The 24,098-nt window shown below is 42.0% G+C and overlaps 1 protein-coding gene across 2 annotated transcripts in view; it reads left to right on the top strand.

Moving 5' to 3' along the window:
• emc2 (ER membrane protein complex subunit 2) overlaps positions 1-24,098 on the top strand; it is an 81,920-nt gene that overhangs the window by 38,518 nt on the left and 19,304 nt on the right. For both annotated transcript variants that reach the window (XM_060922287.1, XM_060922286.1), the window contains exons 4-5: positions 4,061-4,146; positions 6,279-6,336. In XM_060922287.1, coding sequence (XP_060778270.1) covers positions 4,061-4,146; positions 6,279-6,336 — 144 coding nt within the window. The remainder of the gene's footprint in view (positions 1-4,060; positions 4,147-6,278; positions 6,337-24,098) is intronic.

Genomic DNA, 24,098 nt, shown 5'->3' with positions numbered 1-24,098 from the left:
CTACTGTCTACATCTTGACTTATACCCTGTCCACACTCGGGATTTTGTACCGATACGATACTACTTTCGTACCGCAACACCTGTCCACACTAGCACCTATACCGGTACTGTAGCGGTATAACTGTATTGGTACGAAACCCACAAATGTATGGGTTTCGTACCGGTACAATATCGGTACTGTAGTGCTTTGCTGTAATGTGGACAGATGAAGCGGTTCTGTATCGATACAAATATAATGCGCAAGCTCAATGAACCATTCCTACGTCTTCTGGGTTATTCATACAAGACAATACGCACGTGCTTTCCAGCTGTAAATAAAACGTCAAAATGGCTGAAAACGACCGTGGAGCTACATGGAGCAGAGAAAGGGAGGGAGGAAGAAAGGAGGAAGAGGGGAAAAGGGAGAGAAAGGGAGGGGAAGAGAAGGAAAGAGGGAGAAAGGGAGGGGAAGGAAAGAGGGAGAAAGGGAGGGGAAGGAAAGAGGGAGAAAGGGAGGGGAAGGAAAGAGGGAGAAAGGGAGGGGGGAGAAAGGGAGATTAATTTTCTTTGTTTCTTTCTCAACTGCCTCGCGTGTTTTATACGATTCGACTGAATAAATAACCACCTGAAATACAGACTGTACATTGACAACAAAAAGCACACACACGTTGTTTCATCCGCCATATTCTCGGAAGGAAGTTACTCGGTAACCACGGAAACATTTCGCACACGCGCATTTCAACTACCGTGAAAGAAAACCGCAAACATTTCTCGCTAGTGTGGACAGATGCACTAAACTGTACCGGTATACTTTGTATCGATACGGTTATACCACCTTCGTACCGGTATATATGTGAACACAGCATAAAACACACAAACGATAGCTCCAAGAGATTACCGTAAAACCCTGTATAAACCCAGACTCCAGTTTCTACCTTTTGATTTGTGAAAGGACTAATGTATAGATAAATCAAAAATGTACTCCCTAATGTACAAGAGTTACATAGAGCTGACTAATTAGATTTAAGATAAGATACGTCTTTATTGTCATTGTCTCTTTTCCAAAGGTACAACGAAATTGAAGGTGCTGTTGACTCATTATGAGTTAAAGAAAGAAGAAGAAAAAAAATAAAGGGGGGGAGAACAAATAAAGTATGAAAATAAATAGTAAAGTATATTTTTATAACTGAACAAGCTGTTTAGTCCCAATCCTGCGAGTTCTCCTAACACCGTGTGTCTGTGTGCATGAAAATGCTCTCACTTTGATTATTAAACATAGCCGTGAGTTCGACTGTCAAATTTTTACGATTCGACTTCACCAGATGTTTCGTGATCTCTGATCGTGCTCAGTCAAGAGGGTAACCCCCACCCCCTTCCCTGACCACATTTCTTCCATGAAGCTGATGGTTCATCACTGTCCAGGTTTTAATAATGTGTTGGACAGTTCTTAACCCAATTCAAGTCATTTCAGCTCAGATCTCCTTTGCTTGATGCAGGCCAGTAATTTGGCCCTTCTGAAACAGAGTAGCATCTTTTCCATGAGGACGGGATATGTCTTCCAACATGTTTGTTGAAGAAACCCGAAGCTACTCACTGTATCAGTTAGGGTTAAAAGAATTGTTACCAGCGGAAACACATTAATCCCTGCAGTAATGATCCAGTCAAAGGCTCGTAAGCATTTGTTTATTTACATCCAAATGATGACTTTTTTGCCAAGGTAGTGGATATTCACAGACTTTCCGAAATGTTAATTCAGCCTCCTCCGTAGGGCTGGGCGATATGGCTGAAATCTGTATCACGATATAAGTGTTTCATATTGGTCGATATCGATAATTATTGAAACATTTTATGACCTATTTAAAATAAGGACCAGGAGGGAACAATCCTAAATTCAAACATTTATTTTAAACTTCCTCTGACAGCCAATAAGCAAGGAATGTCAACACGCATGTTCAATATTACGATCACAACAAAAACTGAGCAATTATCAATAATAAAGTGCTTAAAAAACTCAAGTGTTATAAAAACATGAGCAAAGTGTTAAATGTAAACATAGCAAAACCTGCTATGTGAGGAGGACTGTCATATTTTTAATTTTTTACTGCAAGTTTAGTGCAAAAAAAGTTCACCCTCTGGTGAATAACATTTTAAAAACATAAATAAAAATATGCAGTGCTTTATAAACATAAAAGAAATTGAGTGAAACTGAGGTAGACTTAGACTATTCTTAAACTATTCAAGTATATTTTCATTGAAGGTTTAATAAAATAAAAATAGTGTTTTGTAAACATAGAAGAAATTAAAGTAAAACTGAGGTAGACTTCAGACTTTACATCTGTAACATCTGACCTTACTGACTTTATCCACAATTTCCTCGCTCGTTCCGGCACTCATCTTTCTTTTCTTGGCCACGCTGTTTCTGGAAAAAAAATAAACATGACCATGAGACAACGAGATGGCGCAACCAAACGCGATACTGTTACATGATTGGCTATCAGCGTGTCACTCCCTATGCGTTGCTAGGCACCAGAGGATGAGTGCCTTTGCTCATGCAACCAAGCTTGCTTCGCAACAACAGTTGATTGAAAGTGGACCTAAACCAGAGAGGGCTCTGGCTAACGCTTGTTTCTTAAAAAAAAAAGCATTCTATCGAAACGTTCTATCGAACGCATTTTCTATTGATATCAAGTATGTGTCTATCGCGATGCGTATCGTTATCATTTTATCGCCCAGCCCTACTCCTCCGGTTTTTTTTTTTTCCCTGTGGAGAGGAGATGCCTTTCTCTCACTTAGTTATTGTTATTAAGAACCTTCAGACTGGAAATTTATTCTGTTTTACGTTATATTCATCAAATAACTATGGTGTGATTTTTCTCTCTTTTCAGTTGGATTTTAATTTTAAAAAAGTTTGCATATAAAGTAGTGCTGTCAAAAATGTCGCGTTATTAACACGTTAACTTGACTCAATTTTAACGGCGATTAATTTTTTTATCGCGAGATTAACGCTCTGTGACATGATGTAGGTTTTTCACAAGCTTTTGAAACTGCCAGGAACTTGGAACAGAGACTTTGCTTAGAAAACCGATAGCAGCTAGACTGTAATGCCACGCCCCGCACAGCCAGAGTCCTCTGCCCTCCTCCCCCCAAAGAACCAGCGCGGGCAGGGCGCGCTAGTAGAGATGGGATTTATGGCTCTTTGATGGGATCCGCATCTTTGTGATCCGTTCTTTGAAAAGAGCCGTTCAAAAGACTGGCTCATTTGGCTCTTTTTAAATATTTATTCAGTTTTAAGAAGACAGCGTCTAAAGAAGCCCGATCCCTCTGAACTGTAAACTCAATGCTATCCCAGAAATCCTTCCTGTAATATGCAAATTTGGCCGCCTCTGATTGGACAGCGCGACGCATCAACAGGCAGAAAGTGTAAAAGTACAAAATGCGTTAAGTGAGCTGAAACAGTAAAGATCAGATTCAATGCAATATTTATCAACGAACAACTTAAAGTTAATATAATAGTGTACTTTATATTATAATCAAGCATGTCAAGCCTACCGTCACTGTGTAACCTGTCTCTCTGATTAGAGTTGTAGACTAACTCAAGTAGATCACTTCAGTCATGGTTCTTTTGCTAGCCCCGGTGCTCGGTTTAGGTTTCACTTTGCAGTGGCTGTGTTAAGACGTGTTATGCTTTGCAATAAAAAAAAAAACATTGGTACAAAGCAAGCCCATTCACTTTTTTATGCTGATAAGAGAATTACGATGGTTTTTCATGTGACAAAAATGTGCGATTAAATTGCGATTAATCGCGAGTTAACTATGACAGTCGCAACATTAATCGCGATTAAATATTTTAATCGCTTGACAGCACTAATATAAAGACTTGAAACTGAAGCACGTTATCGCTTGTAACTGATGTGAAATTACAGCATGTTGAGCGACGTACGTGTTGTCAATCCAACACCAACCCCACACAATCTGGGTTTTATTATTATTATATTAATTAAATTTTTTATAATTTTTTTTTTTATGTGTTTTTATGCACAATTGTGTGTGCTTACACTACAGGTTTTTATCTTTTGTACAGAGTTGCCTACAAGAGCTGAAGAGGCAGTTTCCAGACAGTCACAGAGTAACACGATTAGCGGGCATGCGGCTTGAGGCTCTGGAGAGGTAAGATTAAGATTAATTAGAACCTAAACTTAGCATGCTTGTCTTTGGGTGTATGCTGGGTTGTGGAGGGTCTGATCAGTACGCAGGTTGAGTAGTCGGGTGGGAGGCTGTTTATTTAGTAAGCCACCATTCCACTGACTGAGTGGGAGAGCGAAGTATAGTTTCAAGATATTCTAGTTCTGTGTTTGTTTTTTGCCCATGTGAGGAATTCCCAGGGAGGAAGTGGCGAGTCTCGCTATTATTCTGGAGGCCCCGTTTTGTGTTATATTTTTTTTCCCTTCCTTTTCTTTTGCATAGGCTCTGTGCAGTAGAAATATCTGGATAGACTGACTAACACAGACTATATCTCACATCTTGTTTTCACTAGGCCCTTTCGTTTGAGCAAGCCGAAAGAAATGAGAATCAATGTTAATATGTTTATGTTTCATGAGTCATCGTTTTTCAGTCTGTGCACCATATCGACTTGTTTATCACTCGCGCCATAATTGAGAGCGATTGCTTCTGCACTGTTAGATTAAATAAACTGCAAATTTCGCTCTAATTGCCATCAGACGTGCTGCCTAAGCGAAGCCTTACACACGCACACGTTCACACGCACACACATGCCTGAATCCTACATAAATAAAGGCAAGTGGTGGAGGCGTGCTTGCTTATATCATGTTCGATGTGCCAGAGTGTAGTTGAGTAATATAGTGGATATTTGGGTGGAAGTGGAGCTGGTCACTGATAATAGGATCCAGAGTCACTTCTGTTGGCAGCCGTCAGAACAAACGGGTCTTATTCATGATTCATGAGGACGGCTTTTTTTAATTCACAAATATCTCTTTATCCTGAACTCTTACAACAAAAAAAAAAAATCTAGTACTCTAATGCCGCTTTTCCACTACAAACACGGCTGAATCGTGCTGAGCCGTGCCGTGCTGAGTCGGGCTGAGTCGAGCTGAGTGGGGCTGTTGGAGTTGCATTTCGACTACAACCGCGCTGAACCGTGTTGGCTGGAAGTGGGTGGACACATTGGGTGGAGTTAGCGAAAGTGGGTGGACGTCACGTGATGTCGTTAGGCGGCGCAAACAGTGACATCAGTGATCTTTTAAGCGGTAGTCTCACGACCCGGATAGTAAACAATAAACATGGAGGACATGGAGTCGTTAGTGTGGCTGGTCTTGGTGCTGTGGCTTGTTGTCACCGACAACGCCAACAGATACTGGCAAGAGCGTATAGATGAGGCGAGGCGCATAAGGCTTCAGAAATTCTCGTAATTCGGAATTCTTCTTCTTCCGGGTTTGCGGTGTTTACAGATCCCAGCGTGCTCGCGGGGCATGTGTGGGCATGTGAGGACACTCCTCCTCACCAATCAGTGCACAGGGGAGTGTCTGCTCACGCCCCTAGCCCCACTCAGCTTGGTTTGGCTCGCTTCAGCCCCACTCCAAAACCGTGCGAGTTTTGGGTGCTAAGCAGGGCTGAAGCGAGCCGAGTCGTGCTGCTCTGAGGTAGTCGAAACGCGAGCCGTGTCGGGCTGAAGTGAGCTGAAAAAGGGTAGTGGAAAAGGGCCATAAAGGGTTCTTCTGGTGTTCCCTTCCTAATGTCTTCAAAGTGCCATCCAAAGACCTCTTGATGAACTTTTGGTAATTTGAATTTAGTTCTCATTTATTTTGTGATAAGGAATCAATTCAGTATTAATTCACGATAAATTTTGGACTTTTTCGCCCTCAAAGAATCAACTACCAAATATTGCTTTTATTTCTTTATTCTTGTGTTATTTCTTCCTCTATTATTTGTTTTTAAAGTTCTGAGTTTATGTTCTCGCTCTTGCTCAACATGCAAGGAAACAAATATCTGGTTTGAGGTGCAGCTCTCTGTGCAAATCCAAGGACGGGGGGGAAGGCCCATCAGTTATTGCAGATCCAGATGTTTGTATTTGTTTGTGCACTTGATTCTTTTTTAAGCTGCACAGAGACCCTCACTACAGCCAAGCTCGACAACTGTTTATTTCCTTCCTGAGATACGCCACTAATCTGTGCGAGTGCTCTGTGTGGAGTTAATGTGCCCTGTGGACAAGAAGCTGATTGCTTTGAGCTCTGTTGATTTCACTGCTGCCTAACAAATGATGACACAGCTCTTTGCTTTTAAAGGTATGACGATGCCAACAAGTTGTACGATTCAATACTGCAAGACGATCCCACCAACACGGTAAGCAAAGAAATAAAGATCAGGCTGCTGTGCGCAAATTGTATCGTGTTGTGCTTCTTTGGTGCAAGTAATGTAACTTTTAATTGAACTCTGTCCTTTTTTACTAACTGCCTGTCTGTGCGTGTGGTCACTCACTGTCTTGTGATTTATTTATTTATTTTTTTAATTATTATTTTTCCCCCTCCTCTTACATTTGTGGTGTTTGAGTTTTTAGAATATTGATTTTTTTTTTTTTTTTTTTAAAGGTCCCATGGCATGGTGGTTTGTTGATGCTTTAAACGGGCTCGTGGAGGTTTCCGGATGTTATATCCGCAGCCTTTCTCGAAATGAACCCTCGGCACGTAGATATAGCCTCCTGGGAGAAAGCCCCATTTCAGCGCTTTTCCCAGTGCGTCGTTTTGCTAATGAGAAGCAGGAGGCGGGGAAGGGTAGAGGGTGGGGGCGGGTCTTATCATTAATATTCATGACATGTAAACGTATTACCTCTGATTGGCTCACAGCACTGTGACGCTACCTCCAGTGGGTCAGAACAAGCGGATGTGGGTATCTTACTATGGCGAGAGAGAAGGAACAAACCGCGAAGGGAAAAATACCGCGCGCTGACGTCATTAAGGTGCGACGCGAGGGAATAAAATAAATTCAACAAATGTTTGGGTTTTTACTGAACAAACAAACAAATAAAATGAACGAGTGACTTAAAAAAAATGTGGGTGTCTTTGTAAAAACTGTTTTGATTGGCTATTATAACAGAGCATGCTGCATGCTTTTTGGTTTTGTAGCGCAGAGTACCTGGCTAACTGCAGGAAGCGGTTAGCTGCACAGCTAATGTAGCCATTGCAAGGCTAACGTGGCACCGATTTTAAAACACAGCAAAACGACTTAACAGTTATACACTTAGTTGTTCGGTGTTTGTGGCTGATGCGGCAGGGATGCTTGGTACGGACCCAGGCTTCAGTGACAGTTGATGTGCAAAACCTGCCCTGTACTGTCCCAAGTTGTGGAAACATTCCTCAGGAAAATGCTTCCGACAAACATACACCGTCTTTGGTAGACTCGACGGCGTATTATTGAAATAAATAAAATTAAGCCACTGTGTCTTCAGGGGCTCTCCCGTCGGCAGTAAAAACGGACTCTTTTCTGTGTTGTCACATCCATGTACAGCGCAATTTCCATGTTTCGCTCGCTTAGGTGATGCCATGTTGTTGTGTCCTCCCTCTATGGTCTCCTCACTACAACTGGGCGGGCAATTCATACAGTGGGTGGGAATCCAGAGGGGGGGCGTGGGGATCATCTCCCTTGCTGACGTAATAAAGGGAAGAGCTTATCAACGCGCTGTTTTGACGCGCCATTCTCAAATGTTGAGCATAGTTTGGTTTACACATTATGAAATTTCTAGCCACTGGGGTGACTTAAGAAGGTCAGAGGAACTCATTTTAACGTTAAAAAACCTCAGAAAGTGAAAATTTCATGCCATGGGACCTTTAAATCCATAAAGATTTCTTTCCTGTATTTGATTTAACACAGTGTGTCATGTCTGTATTGCTCTCTTAGTAGTAGTACACTTTTCACCAAAAATAAATTTTCTTTTTTTCTTTTAATCCCCACATTACAGGCAGAGTTTTTATTTTATTTATTTATTATTTTTTGCCTGGCAAAATAGCCGATGCACTTGAATGGAAGAAGGCGCAGTATGCGTAAAAGCTGTCTTCTGTTTCGCTTTGCTCTGAGTTCATCCAGTTAAACTTAAACCCACAAATCCACCAACCTGGGGTTTCCAGATAAAAATCCACCAAATAAAAACCCAGCATTTGGCTCATGTCAAGACTTTCGGAGACACAACATGGACATGCTTATTATTCAGTTCCTCAGTGAACATAACGTCATACTTGCTTCTCAAACAACAAATTAACTATATGGCTAAGGTTAGCTGTTCACTGAACCACTACTTTCTCTTTAGAAATGTGTTACTCCAGGAACACACACACCGTCCCAGTCAATAGTTTGGACACCCCGATGACTTCATAGGTTTTTCTGTATTTTGCCTCTTTTCTACATTGAAGAACAATACTGAAGACATAAAACTATGAAATAACATATGGAAGATATGAATTATATGGTAAAAATAGTGTTTCAAACAAACCATATGTTTCATATTTTAGTTTCTTCAGAGTAGCCAGTGTTTACCTTGATGACGCTTTACACACTACTGGCATTATCTTAACCAGCTTCATGAGGTAGTCACCTGGAATGGCTTTCAATTAACAGGTGTGTCTCGTCAAAAGTTAATTAGTGCAATTTCTTGCTGCCTTAATGCACTTGAGATTAAATAGTAAATAATCAAAATACAGTAAATAGGCCCTATTCAACAACTGTAGTATTACATTATTAGGCATTTAACAGATGCTCTTTTCCAGACTGATGTACAACATACTCCGAGCAGCTCAGGGAGCAGTTGGGGGTCAGGTGTCTTGACCTGCTTAACCTTGACCTTAACTCTCACAACATTTTCTAGTTTATTCAAAAGAATGGAATGAATAATGGTATCAAATGCTGCACTAAGGTCAAGAAACACAAGCAGCGTGACAGCCCTGATCAGACGCCAACTGTAGGTCATTTACTACTTTAATCAGTGCTGTCTTTTACCCCTTTTCCACCAAATCAGTTCCAGGGCTGGTTCGGGGCCAGTGCTGGTGCTGGTTCACAACTCGTTCAACTTGTGAGCCAGCTGAGAACCAGTTTGCTTTTCCACAGCTTGCGGTGCCACGTCATTACGTCGTTGTATACATCATTACGTCACTGTATACGTCAGTTACGTCGCTATGTTTGCTTAAACCTTGGCGCGAATATCGAAGCAAAAACAACACGGAAGAAGCAGCAGCAACAACAACAATAATAATAATGGATGACTTCGTGTTTGTATAGCTGCTGCTTCTCATCGCTTAAAAATGGCGATCTTTCGCGGTCTTGTTATTGTTGTTGGTCTTAACAACTCCGCCCCCTCGCTGACGTAAGCGGTTCTTTCCTCTGGCCCAGCAGAGAGTTGGTGCTAGCCTGGAACTGGTTTTACTGGCCCCAGAGCCAGTTCTTTGTCAGTGGAAACAGAAAACCCGGTTCCAAACTAAGCACTGGCCCTGAACCAGCCCTGGAACTGATTTGGTGGAAAAGGGGCATTTATGCTCAAGGGCACTTTAGCCATTCTTGCTGGTTCCTGTGGGTTTCCTCCGGGTGCTCTGGTTTCTCCCACAGTTCAGAGACATGTGGCAGGTTAACATGAGGCAGTCTTGGGCTGAAATGCCCTTGAGCCCCAACTGTACCTGACCCCCAACTGCTCACCGGGCACTGGAGCATAGCTGCCCACTACTCTGGGTATGTGTGTGCTCACTGCTTACTTGTGTGTGTGCATGCGTCTGCTCGTGTGTGTGTGCGCGCGCGCGCCTGCATGTATTCACTGCTTCAGATGGGTTAAATGCAGAGGAGGAATTTCACTGTGCATGTGACAGATCAAGGCTTCTCCTCCTCCTCCTCCTCCTCCCAAAGCTGCTTGTCTAACGATTAGGCCATGGCTTCCCCATATTATGTCAAGAACCACTCAAATAAGTAAAGAGGAATTACATTCATCATTACTTTAAGATATGAAGTGTCTTTTAATTAATAAAAATAAAGAAAAACCATTGAATTAGAAGGTGTGTCCAAACTTGACAAGTACTGTAATTGACTGATTTTGCTTCACCCCATTGAAGAAAGGACAAAATCTGGTGTCAGCATAGCCCACAATTTTCTAGTCAAGTTTATTTCTTTTGCGCTTTTAACAACGGACATTGTCACAAAGCAGCTTTACAGAATTTGAATGACTTTAAACATGAGCTAATTTTATCCCTAACCTATCCCCAATGAGCAAGCCTGTGGCGACGGTGGCAAGGAAAAACTCCCTCAGACGACATGAGGAAGAAACCTCGAGAGGAACCAGACTTGAAAGGGAACCCATCCTCATTTGGGTGATAACAGACAACATAATTATAACATTAACAATTTTAACATGAAGTCAGTTTCGTTGATGTTATAAACTCTTCATTGATGGAAACTTGAGTGCAAAACTGTTCATGACAACTGCAGTCCTAAAGTTAGCAAGTCAACTGTAGTCCTCAGCATTACTGTAACTGTCCAGAGCGTCTTCCAAGTGCGACTTTCGACTGTCCATATGGGGCCGTCATCCACAGGAGCGATGTGATGAGACTCCAACCAGACACAGGGCACCAGGATGGATCAGGCAGGTCCGAGGAGCAGAAGAGGTCAGCATCTCGATCTCAGGACCGACATGTAACTCAGAGGAACAGATCGGGGGGGAGAAAACACAGGTTGTTAGGTATGCCCAATGTCACCTGAATAAGTAGGAACAGTATACATATTGCACTGAGTACAAGCAGGGACTCCGGCAACTAACTATGACAGCATAACTAAAAGGGGAGAGCCAGAAGGTAACACAGGCATGAGGGAGCCCCGGGACATAAAGCAGCAGCCACTACACCGTCAACAGCCTGTTCAGTGACAGAATGCTCCTTCCCAAGTGCAGGACGAACAGACTTAAAAACTCACGCCATCAGACTGTACAACTCCTCTCTGGGGGGGAGGAAGGGTAACAGGAGGACAGAGGACGGGAAGGAGCAGTAGCCTAGCCTAACAATAAGCAATACCGGACAATGTGCAATATAATGTGCAATATCTCTCCTGCAGCTGCCCCCCCCCCCTTTTTTTCTTTTTTTCCCTCTTTCCCCCCTTCCCCATATCTTATTCTTTTTTATATTTGTATATGTAAATAATTTATTTTAATTTATCTAAAAGTTCTCTCTATTTATTTTCTCTGTTTATCTGTAATGATGCTGCTGGAATCTTAATTTCCCTGAGGGAACCCACCCAAAGGGATCAATAAAGTTTTATCTAATCTAACAAACTCGAGTGAGCAAGCGAGTGGGGGACTGACAGCATCCATACATCCCAGTTTACCAAAACACTTTGTCTGAGGACCCTCCAGATCTACACCTTTACCTCATAAACACCATTAACAAAAGGCTTGACTCAACAGATATGTTTTCAGCCAAGACTTAAACGCTGAGACTGTGTCTGATTCCCGAACACAACTTGGAAGGCTGTTCCATAACTGTGGGGCTTTGTAAGAAAAGGCTCTGCCCCCTGATGTAGCCTTCACTATACGAGGTACCAGCAGATAGCCTGCGCCTTTTGATCTCAGTAGGCGTGGCGGGTCATAAAGGACCAGAAGTTCACTCAGGTACTGTGGCGCGAGACCATTCAGTGCTTTAAAGGTCAGTCGTAGTACTTTTATAATCAGTATGAAATTTGTTTGGGAGCCAATGCAGTGTGGATAAGACAGGCGTGATGTGGTCGTATTTTCTAGTTCTAGTAAGGACTCTTGCTGCTGCATTTTGAACTAACCGAAGCTTGTTTATGCACTTATTGGAACATCCAGACAGTAAGGCATTACAATAATCCAACCTGGAGGTAACGAAAGCATGAACTAGTTTTTCCGCGTCATATAGTGACATTAAATTTCTTATCTTAGCAATATTTCTGAGATGAAAGAAAGCTATCCAGGTGATGTTATCAATGTGAGTTTCGAATGAAAGACTGGGGTCAATAATCACCCTGAGGTCTTTTACTGCTGCACGTGAAGAAACAGAAAGGCCATCCAGAGTTACTGTGTAATCAGAAAACTTGCTTCTAGCTGCATGTGGTCCTAGTGCAAGTACTTCAGTCTTGTCAGAGTTAAGCAGAAGGAAGTTAATAAGCATCCAGTGTCTAATGTCCTTCACACATTCCTCAGTTCTATTAAGCTGGTGTCTCTCGTTTGGTTTTGCAGAAACGTACAACTGTGTGTCATCAGCATAACAGTGGAAACTAATACAATGTTTACAAATAATATCACCCAGAGGTAACATACATATATAAGAAAAAAGCAGTGGACCCAAGACAGAACCTTGTGGAACACCAAACTTTACCTCAGTATGTCTAGAAAAATCACCATTTACATCAACATACTGATAGCGATCAGTTAAATAAGACCTGAGCCAGGAGAGGGCCGTTCCCTTAACTCCCACAACGTTTTCTAGTCTATCCAGAAGAATGGAATGATCAATGGTATCAAATGCTGCACTAAGGTCAAGCAACACAAGCAGCGAGACACAGCCCTGATCAGACGCCAACAGTAGGTTGTTTACTACTTTAACCAGTGCTGTCTCTGTGCTATGATGAGGTCTAAATCCTGACTGATACATTTCATGGATGTTATTCCTATGTAAATATAAGCATAACTGCTGTGCAACAGCTTTTTCAAGGATCTTGGAGATAAAGGGGAGGGTTAATATTGGCCTATAATTGGACAGCTGACAGGGATCAAGGTCAGGTTTTTTTAATCAGGGGTTTGATAACTGCTAGTTTAAAGGATTTGGGTGCATAGCTGATCCTAAGAGAAGAATTTATTATTTTTAGAAGCGGTTCAATTACTTCAGGTATTATCTGTTTGAATAGACGTGTAGGTAAGGGATCTAGTACACAAGTTGAGGATTTTGATGCGGAGATTAATGAAAGTAGTTTGACTTCTCTAAGGGGAGTAAAGCATTCTAATTGCTGATCTGTTAGTTATATTGTTAACTACAGGGTCACTTACATTGTCTGACCTTAAATTAGTAGTTTGAAATTTTGGCGGATATTTTCAATTTTGTCATTTAAAAAAAAAAACACGAAGTCGTTGCTACTACATACTGCAGGTGTGCATGTGTCTATAGTGGACTTATTCCTGGTTAATTTTGCTACAGTATTAAATAGGAATCTAGGATTACTTTTGTTATCTTCTATTAGGGAGGAGAGATATGTTGATCTAGCAGCACTAAGAGCTTTTCTATACATCAGGAAGCTCTCCTTCCACGCTAATTTGAACGCTACCAATTTTGTTTGACGCCATTTATGTTCCAATTTTCGAGTGGTCTGTTTTAAAGTGCGAGTGTCATCGTTATACCAGGGTGCTAATTTTTTCTCTCTGATAATTTTCCTTTTAAGAGGAGCTACATTATCTAAAGTATGGCGGAATGTTGACTCTAAGCATTCAGTTGCCTGATCAAGTTCTGCAGGGGCTGACAGTGACCCGATCAAAGTTGATGACTCTGGGAGATCATTTATAAAACTCTGTGCAGTAGTTGACGTGAAATGTACGTTTAATACAGTAGCGTGGTGAGGTGCATATATAATTACTCGGACGTATTTTGAATGAGATGAGATGATGATCTGAGAACTTCAGACTGTGGAAGTATGACTATATTTTCTACGTTTAACCCGAATGTTAGTATTAAGGCCTCTGCATGCTCTTGCGACAAGGCTTTCGCAGATAGCTTTTCGCAGACAGTTGTAATTTATCGTTGAGCGGGGAGTAATAGGCGTACGCGATGTTATTCACCGCCACAACGCAAGGGGGCGCGAAGTCGCGAAATCGCTAGGAGTAGTTGGTGGGTGTGGTTAGTGGAGTGTTTATCCTCCGGTTACTTATAATGACTAGAACTGGAGTCGTATAGATGTCCGTACTTCCTCACTTCCTCGATCAACCGCTGTTCGTGCTGCTCTATCTTCGCTTGTGTTTTTAAAAATGGCGGTCATGAAAACAAACCAAACCGGGAAAGTAGGGAAGCAGAAGTGCGTGTACAGCGGATGTAGAGTGGACCAATAAGAGCCCTCTTGTCTGCGACGCTGTCTGCGAGGCTTCTGCGGTGGTCACAATTTTTGGGAGGTGCACGCAGAGCGTCTGCGGGGGGGGGCTACGCAGACGCCATCTGCGACGCCATCTGCGAGGACTGCGTTGTCAGCATAAATTGGCCTTCAGATTGGGAGTGTGACCACCATTATGGGTCGGTCCTATGACATTCTGATTAACCCCTACTGAATCTAAAATGGACACAAACGCTGTTTTCAAAGGGTCTTCTGGGTTATTGAAGTGAAATATTAAAATCTCTGACAACTAAAGTTTTGCCTAAGGAAATAACCAGGTCTGAGATAAAATCTGCAAATTCAGAAAGAAACTCAGAATATGGCCCCGGGGACCTGTAAATAATAAGTAACGGAATTAACTGGGTAGACTTATTTTTTGGGGCTACATACATTTATATTAGTATGAAGAACTTCAAATGTATTAAATTTATAACCAGGTTTGTGTGTTACACCTTGATCAGTGTTTCTCAAACTTTTTCAGACCAAGGGCCACTTTGTCCCAAAAAAAAATTTCAGGGACCACCTGTCAACACCCGCCCCACACACACACACACACACACACACACACACACACACACACACACACACACACACAGACCATATAGAGATGTGTACGATTAGGTGTTTTTAATTGAAAAAATTATGGTTAACTCAATACATTAAAGGCCTATCCATTCCATATCCTCCGTGGTTTTTAAAGGCAAAAGTATGGAGGTTTAAAATTCAGCACACAGTTAATCAGAACATTTCATATCAGTAGTTCAAAATTGTTCAAAATTAGGAGGAACATGAATGAACTGAAATGAACAAAACAAATTTTAGATTTAACAGATTACACTTACTTGTCTTCTGCTCAAAACTGACTCTTTTTTTCTTAATGGGAGGAGTGGTGCTGATGCATACTAAGCATCAGTGATTTAATATCTGGTTCCAAGCTGGACAGCTTTAATCTGAGATTGGGGGCCACATTGACTCGGTTTCGCTTTTTAGTTTTCAACCCAACCAGTGCTGAAAACCCAACCTCGCATCTGTATGTGGATGAAAACGGCAGGAGTGTTTTTAATGCAGACTCGGCAAGTTTGGGGTGTTCTGGCTGCACATGAACCCAGAAATCTGTTAGTGACTTTTCCCTAAATGCCATCTTTAGGGAGCCATCCTCTGCAATGTCCACTAGGCTGTCAACCTCTCTTGCAGATAATGCAGAACCGACACGTTCGATGTGGGTTTTGTCTCCAAATGGGTTTCTGATCCACTCCAAGTCTGTGTCTAATTCCGGAAAGTATCGTTCCAATTGCGAGTGAAGGCCATGCAGGTGTTCTTTGAAAGCAGTGATTTGTGTGTGTCCAGGACCTCATCGGCTGTAAGCAAGAAGTCAGCCAAAGTTGGAAAATTGTCGAATTCCAATTGATCCAGGCGTGTGCACCACAACTCGATTTTCATGCATGCTGCTTTAACTTTGTCCTGCACAGTAAAGATGGTGACACTTGCGCCTTGAAGGGCCAAATTCAACGTATTCAGGAAGCTGAAAATATCAGCAAGGTATGCCAACTTTGCCAGCCATTGAAAATCATGCATTTGGTTGTAGAGCTCCTCGTTCTGATGCATGAACAACTTCACTTCGTCGCGCAGCTCAAAAAGACGGGTTAAAACTTTGCCACGAGACAGCCAACGCACCTCTGTGTGGAAAAGCAGTTTCGTGTGGTCACTTCCTATTTCCTCGCACAGAACTTTAAAAATGCGTGTGTTCAGTGCTTTGCCCTTAATCCCGTTAATGATTTTAACCGCCTCGTCCAGAACTGTTTTCAGACATTGTGGCATTTTCTTCACTGCCAGCTGCTCCTGGTGAATACAGCAGTGTGATGCTGCGGCGAATGGAGCAACTGCGCGTACGTGTGCAACCAGGCCTTTGTGTTTTGCGGTCATTGCAGTGGCACCATCAGTGCAAATACCGACACACCTGTTCCAGTCCAGGCCACTCTGACAAATGAAGGCATTCAAACAGTCAAAAATCGCCTCCCCTGTGGTGTTCGTTTGTAGGGATTCACAAAAAAGAAAGTCATCGTGTACAGCCCCATCATATATATATCACGTAACATAAAAGGTTTGCCTCATTGCCGATGTCCGTGGACTCGTCCAGTTGGAGAGAAAAAAGTGGACTCTGGCGGACCCGTGAAATCGGCTGATTTTTCACATCTTCGGCCATTACTACTATGCGCCGTTGGACGGTGTCAATGGAGAGTGGTAATTTTTCAATTTCATTATCTTATTCATTAATTTCGCGAAGGGTTTAATCAAGGTCTGGGCAATAGAATAAGGTTGGCCAGTTTTTGCGATGAGTTTTTCTGTGGCTTTGGCATTCACAGTTTTTCTGTGACCTTGGCATTTTCTCCGGGGGCAAAGTACTGCTTTGTGTCCTTTCACATATGGCATTTAAGTTCCTCACATTTTCTCTCGAAAAATGCTAATGGTTTGCCAAGGCATTCTTTGTGTTTCGTCTCAATGTGGCGCTTGAGTTTTGCTGGCTTTTTTATGTGGTGCAAATTCAGATACAGAACGCTTTTTAAATAATAATAATAATGATGAAATTACCGGCCCGTTTGATTGCCGTTAAAAACAAGATTGGATAAATTTAACTTTCTAATAATGTTACAAAGCATACGCTAGCTTATCTTGAAAACGCTGACTACGTTTGTAGATCACCTCGCGGACCACTTGAGGTCTCTTGTGGACCACCAGTGGTCCGCGGACCACACTTCGCGAAACACTGACCTAGATAATCATTATAAATAACCGCGACGCCGCCTCCTCTGCCAGTTAGATGAGGCTGGTGTATATAACTGTATCCAGGAGGACTAGCTTTATTTAATGCTATATATTCATTTGGCTTAATCCATGTTTCAGTTAAACACAGTACATTAAACTCCTGATCAGTAATAAGTTCGTTAACCATTGGTGCTTTAGATGTAAGAGATCTAATATTTAATAGCCCCACCTTTAGGTCCAAGGTGCTGGCAGCAGCTGTACAGTCAGTATGATCTAATTTTATATTGATTAGGTTACTGGAACAAACTGAGTATTTCTACTTTTTTGTTTAGCCCGGGGAACAGACACAGTCTTGATGTAGTGGACCCCTGAGTGACGACTCTGTGCAGCTAGCAGACAGTCAGTTTAGCCTGTTCGTCTGCTCCCTGGCCTTGGCTCTGGATTGTCAGAAGTTAACTAGACCTGTTCTGAGACTATGAGCTATGCTGCAGGAAATGAGAGCGGCATCTTCCCGAGTGGGATGGATACCGTCCTGCCCTAACAGGCCAACAGTGCCCTCAAAATTAGCCCAATTATCTATAAAGCCCACACTGTTTTCAGAGCACCACCTGGACAACCAGCAGTTCAGCAACCATAACCTGCTGTAAGCTATATCACCACACCGCATTGGGATGGGGCCGGAGTGTACTACAGCATCGGCCATCACCTTCACGAATTTAAACACCTCTACAAAGTTACTCTTAGTAACCTCAGACTGACAAAGGTGTATCTCATTAGCTCCTACATGGATGACTATCTTTGAGAACCTGTGCTTGCCTAGGACCCTAATATTACCCACTGTGTCTGGCGCCCTGGCTCCCGGTATACACCTGACTAAAGCTGCCGGTGCCCCTAAAGGCCTAGATAATTTCATGTGCTGTATGATAGAGTCCCCTATAACCAGAGCTCTTTCAGGTTTCTCAGCAGGTGCATCACTAAAAAGAGCAAACCTGTTCGACACGTGAAGCAGGAGTGGTGCTCCCGTGGGTGAGCCTCAGCGGTAGCTTTGGCTCTACATTTATGCCGCCGAGTTGTCACCCATTCGCCCCGCTGTAAGGGCTCTAATGCTGGAGTTGGAGGATTACTAACTCCACCTAGGGCATCCAGACTTTCCCTTGCAGAAACTACACTGTTCTCATTTTCACTAGCTTTCTCTGAAGCCTGGATACGCGCTTCTAAAGCTGCAATCTTTTCCGTCAGAGAGCTAACTACTCTGTACTTATCACAAATAAAGCTGTCACTAGCGACGGAGGACGAATGACTAAACATCCTGCACTCAGCACACTGAACAAGCTGAAGGTGTGCCATGATGAAAGGATTCACGTACCTTAATCGAAGATCTGTTGATATTAAAGCAGATCCAATATAGATGGCCTCCGCTTGTGGTCTTTACGCAGGAGGAGAAAAAAAAGAAAGCTTCCGGTCTTGGTGTTCTTCCAAAAAAAATGCAAAAAAAGGAAAGTGAAAGTACAATAAAAAATGAAAAGGATACTGGAAAATTATTTGTAGAGAAAATAAAAAAGATTAGTGATTAACGCCAACACTCGCAGAAAAAAGACTTTGTCAGAAACCAGGAAGTATGTCGTACAGAATGCGCATGCGCCGACTCCAACTTCGTGTATGAAGGGGTGGGCGACAGCATCAAATCGTGCATCAGCGACTAGCGTGAAAATTTATTACGAGTCGAATACCGTGTGTCACACTTCATCTATTTTTTTAAAAACTTGATTTACAATGCGATTCAGTTGAATCATTTACAGCAACCAAATATGCTCAAATTTTGCCAATCTGTCACAGTCACCTCATCCTGCCATCACCAAACACATACCTGCTGTTAATTTATTCCACAAGGACACGTGGCCATATGAAAAAATAAATACTATAATGGATTCTCAAAAGAATCCGTGTTTGTTTTGGCTGTCTCCTGAAGAAGCTCGACACAGTTCTGACATATGGACTTGCTTAGACATATTAAATGTTTTCTCTGGGCTGGCAAAAGGTGCAAAATGAAGCAAAGACATTTGTTCTTTGGACTTGATCGGAGGATTCCACACCTAACAGTCAGTCCGTTTCAAACCCATGGAGGCTTTGCTGACAAAGTCAATAAACCCTCCTGTGCACTGATGCAGTCATCTCTCTCTCTTGCTCTTCTACTTTCACTGACTGTACTCCGTGAACTATCGTCATCCTCATCTCACTCAAAGTTTCATTGCCTGTCCTCAATCCCTCTTGCGTTCATTATATCATTACCGTTGGTATTTATTTTACTATCTGCTTCTTTTGGCCCACAAAGACCCCATCACTCTTTCCCCATTTGAAAACAAGAAAGCCTCTTTGTTTGTTTTTCAGGCTAGTCAACCGAGACACCGTCCCGATTCCCATGATTAAATTGCAAACACATTGAACAAACGGGAGTTTGAGATTACTAATGCGAAATGGATAGTGTCAAAACAGTTTTACAATCTGGCATTTGTGTATCTTTTTGTTCCTCTGCTAACATTTAAAAGGCATTCAAATAAATGCACTCCCTCGAGGAAATCTGTTTTTCCTCGTTTTTTCACGTTGTCCGTCCAAGTCGAACATGTGATGAAATATGCATGACCTAATCATGTTTACTAATCAACTCTCTAAAGACATCATGTTCTTTCTGAGCCATGCATGATTTGATATAAATAGAGAGAAATGATCGTGGTTTGTTTTTGAATGATTTGGACTTTAAGTGCCAGTAGATGAGGTCAAATATGTGGTTAATAGAGGTTTTAATTGATTTATGTAATATTCTGATGTACATGGATGATATTGCTGTAAACGTTGTTAAATGTTCTCGAGAGTATATTACTTTAAATAATAATGCAATAATGAGACCTCCATCCATCCCCAAACTGGACTATGTATTTGAAAGCCATTCAAAAGGTAATTTGAGTTTACTAGTCAGTAAAAGGCAGACGGGTGCTATTTTATTTTAGCCCTAAATATATTTAAATGTTATCCAGGGCCCGTTTACACGAGGACGCTGTCGGGTAAAAACGACTAAATATTTTATCGGAAGTGCCTTTCGTCTACACGGGGACGGCGTTTCCGAGGCTGAAAAACGGAAAAAATTGAAAACGCCTTCCAGAGTGGATAAGTTAAAAACAGCCCCTGTTGCATATCCATCTAAACTACCCAATACGCGAAACTCTGCTCGGATCTGCTCACGTCGGGTACGCGTTTACGTCATACATATGTCATATACTGTACATGCCAGCCCGGGAAGTAAGAAAGTAAGTAAAAAAGTAAGAGCATGTCTGATTACATCGATCCAACGGACCTTCAAGCTGCTCTGGCAGCTTTAATAAACGTCCAGGAGTCCTTCGAACATCTATACCGAATCTGCACATATACCGTTAATGAACAGAGGCGGGTATAGTATGCTCTTACTTTTTTACTTACTTTCTTTCTTACCATAGCCAGAGTAGTCAAAGTTTTCGCGGCGCAGATGTGCAGATCAGACAAGACGGAAGACGTTGCGCATGTGTGCAGACATAGCGGAGGTCTTTCACAGCACCACCTAGCCGCCTGGCATGCACATCCAATTGAATTCCACACATTTATGCGTCACCGTATAGACGCAGATTTCCTCCTTGAAAACGGTCGTGTAGACGCGGAAAAAAGTGAGAACGAAAACGGACTTTTGCGTTTTTGTTTCAGACCGTCCCCGTGTAAAGTGGGCCTCAGATCATAATCATTGACAGTTAAAAAAATATTTACAAAATGAAGAGATGATTTAAAAGGATCCAAAATATACCAGTAGATATTTGGAGAGAAAGGTGGCTTGTTCAATCACACAAACATCACTTGGATTCTTTTTTTTTTTAAAGATATTTTTTTGGGCTTTTTTCACCTTTATTGGATAGGACAGTGTAGAGACAGGAAATGAGCAGGAGAGAGAGAGACGGGGAGGGATCGGGAAATGACCTCGGGTCGGAATCGAACCCGGGTCCCTGGATTTATGGTATGGTGCCTTAGCCACCTGAGCCATGACACCCCCCATCACTTGGTTTCTCAGGGAATACCCAGAACAAAAAGCTCGAAAGAAGCATCAAACCTGCTGCTAAACAAAACTATGAGAAGCTCTACAAGAGGAGATGTTTTCCGACGAGTGTGCACTTCATTGTTTTGTCACAAATATTCACAAGTGATTTTTTTTTTTCCCACCAAAAATATAGGTGACCATTCTTTAATCTTAAACTGATACAAGATAAAGAAAGAAATGAATATCACATATGTTGGGAATAAAACATTACAGGGTGTGCTGTTGTAGCAAAATAATCAATGACAAGGTAGTGTGAAGCTGAGGAGAGTTCAGTTACCACCACAAAGTTGATCATTTTTCAATACCAGCATGTTCTCAGGTGTTTTATTCCTCTTCTACCCAAGCAATTTGTCAGCAAAGGTTTAAAGTTACATGTCAAGTTATGGAACGTCTGTAAAACAATTTAGGTCCTGTTGCCACTTATGTTATTGCAGCTTTAAATGGTTGTTCCCTCACCAGCCTTGCTTTCTTTTGAATGTAATAAGACGAACATCATCTGTTCACATTAATATGAACCTATGATTTTGAATTATAGCGTGCTGTACACTGTTGCTTTTATGGAAAATAATCAACAAATTCTGACTTCAGATTTGAGAAATCGACAGCGCTTTGGTTTGTGTTTTGAGAGTTGTGTAGCTTTATACATAGCTTTCTGTTTTCCATCCATTGGTCTCTTCATCTTCAGCATCAGTGTCGATAAAAACTGATTAAACTCTGTCCTCCATGTCTGGCGTAGGCTGGGTAAGAATCGCCCACTCATGGGAACATTGTGTTAATAGGCAGGTGTCCTGTGAACTCTTCTGACAAATTGAGGTCCAGCCCAGAGATCTGTGATGGGATCAGCTTATTTCCAAACACTCGCCACCTCCCATTAGATTGTGTGTCCTCAGACCGGTGGGCGGGAATGGAACAAACCAGGGTTGTGCTGCAACGTCCACCAGGATATATATATAATTTTTTTTTTTTCCCCACAATCCAAAACTCTGCCTAGCAGATGGGCTGGCTGGCAGATGGGCAGCAGAGGTTGTGGTATGGGAGTGGATGACATCATCTGGGCTACCTGTCTTTGCTGGTTTGGGTTAGACTTATCTGGACACTATTTTCTCATCGTGGAATGCGAGAAGGGAGAGGATGATCCAAGAAAATGGCGGAAAATTGGCGACTACGGTGAAGACTTGTGAGGCATCCCAACATGCAGAGCTGAGATTGGAAACTGAGCTGTTGTAATTATAGGCTGTAGAATAGATGTGGTACCCATTAACCAAAATTGTTGAATCAACAAAAAATTGTTCAAGGCTTCTGTGCCATGGCGGTGTCTAAAATATGTCAGAACTATGCGTTAGCCCTTCCACCATTTATTGTGTTCCAGTACCTACAGCAACGGTCTAGAGAAAGTTCTCCTTCGCTCGTGTATGCCATTTACTTTTACTTCCTTTCTCTGCACATCGAAGTGCTCACTCATCTCGATGGCGTGATATGACCATTACTTCAATACATACAAATGTAACTGAATTAGCTTTTTAAGTTTGAGTAACAGTCCAGATTGCTTAACATCTCAGTCGTCTCATTCGATCTGTAATTGGTGAAGCATATGAGGTCAACGAAAATTCCCCTCCTATTAAATAGAATAGTTCTGCAGAACGAGGCATCATTTGCAAGCTTCGGTTTCCTACAAGAGGGTTTGTACTGAGCTAAATCTAGATGCTTGTCCAATCATGTGTGGGCGCTTCTCACCCACATGGTTATTAAAAAGCACTAAACTTGATGTACGTCAGTGACACTGGTTCAGAAGATTTTGTTTTCCAATAAATCTTTCATCTTTGCACTGTATTAACATAACTTGGCTTTTTTGGAGTTTTGGCGACGTGTCCAGAAAAATAATAACTTAAATTATTAATCAAAATAATTGATTGAATTGCAAAACCACAATTTGGTTAAGCGCAATTTATGTGCCGAAAGCAGCACTGACTCCTTCTTAATACCCTCTGAAAGAAACATTACGGTCTGCAGTCTGGTTTAGGTGGACAGTTAAAGTTTGAATATCTAACTGACGAGAGACTGGGAGCAAGATTTAAAAATCCTCATTTACATTTCATCCATATCAAGTAGCACTTGGATGCCTTTTCTGTAAGGGAGGATGAAAATGGCTGCATAATCCCTTCGGCCTGTGGGCCTGTAGAAACAGGAGCGCAGCAATAAACGCCCATCTTCCTCAGTGTGAAGGCTTTCAAGTGCTAATTCGGAGAGCGTGCTTTCAGTGACATGGTCAGCCCTCTCGAAATTGTCACCTCTGGGAGAATGATGTGTTTTTACCTGTTTTTACTTGTTCTAATCAGTCAGTGTGTTTACATGCACATAGAGAAAATGGAATTTCTGCCGTAGCTCGACTGAAATCGAAGTTCTAAATGCCATGGAAACACCTTAGCTCGGCTGAAATCGAACCCAACTGGATTTCTCGTAATCGAGCTACGCGACCTAGATTATGCGATTGTAGCCGAGCTACTTGGTGCATGTAAACCCTATCGAGCTACGTAGTTGAGCTACTTACTTCAGCACTGCCCCTTCTGCGAGTGACGAGACCACAAGCGGGAAACACAACAGCCTCGGTCGGCATGACAACAGTAGTAGAAACGTGCACTTCTGGAGCAATGAGGAGATAGAGTTCATGCTCATTCAGCTTATGGAGTTGAAAAAAAAAAATATATATATATATATATATATATATATATATATATATATATATATATATATATAAATAAATAAAATATTAGTGCTGTCAAAAATGTCGCGTTATTAATGCGTTAACTTGACTCAATTTTAACGGCGATAATTTTTTTTATCGCGAGATTAACGCTCTGTGACATGATGTAGGTTTTTCACAAGCTTTTGAAACTGCCAGGAACTTGGAACAGAGACTTTGCTTAGAAAACCGATAGCAGCTAGACTGTAATGCCACGCCCCGCACAGCCAGAGTCCTCTGCCCTCCTCCCCCAAAGAACCAGTGCAGGCAGGGCGCGCTAGTAGAGATGGGATTTATGGCTCTTTGATGGGATCCGCATCTTTGTGATCCGTTCTTTGAAAAGAGCCGTTCAAAAGACTGGCTCATTTGGCTCTTTTT

Source organism: Neoarius graeffei, chromosome 5 (assembly GCF_027579695.1).
Source record: "Neoarius graeffei isolate fNeoGra1 chromosome 5, fNeoGra1.pri, whole genome shotgun sequence".
NCBI lineage: Eukaryota > Metazoa > Chordata > Actinopteri > Siluriformes > Ariidae > Neoarius > Neoarius graeffei.
The sequence above is the reverse complement of the archived record's forward strand: the minus strand, read 5'-3'. Positions and strand labels throughout refer to the sequence as shown.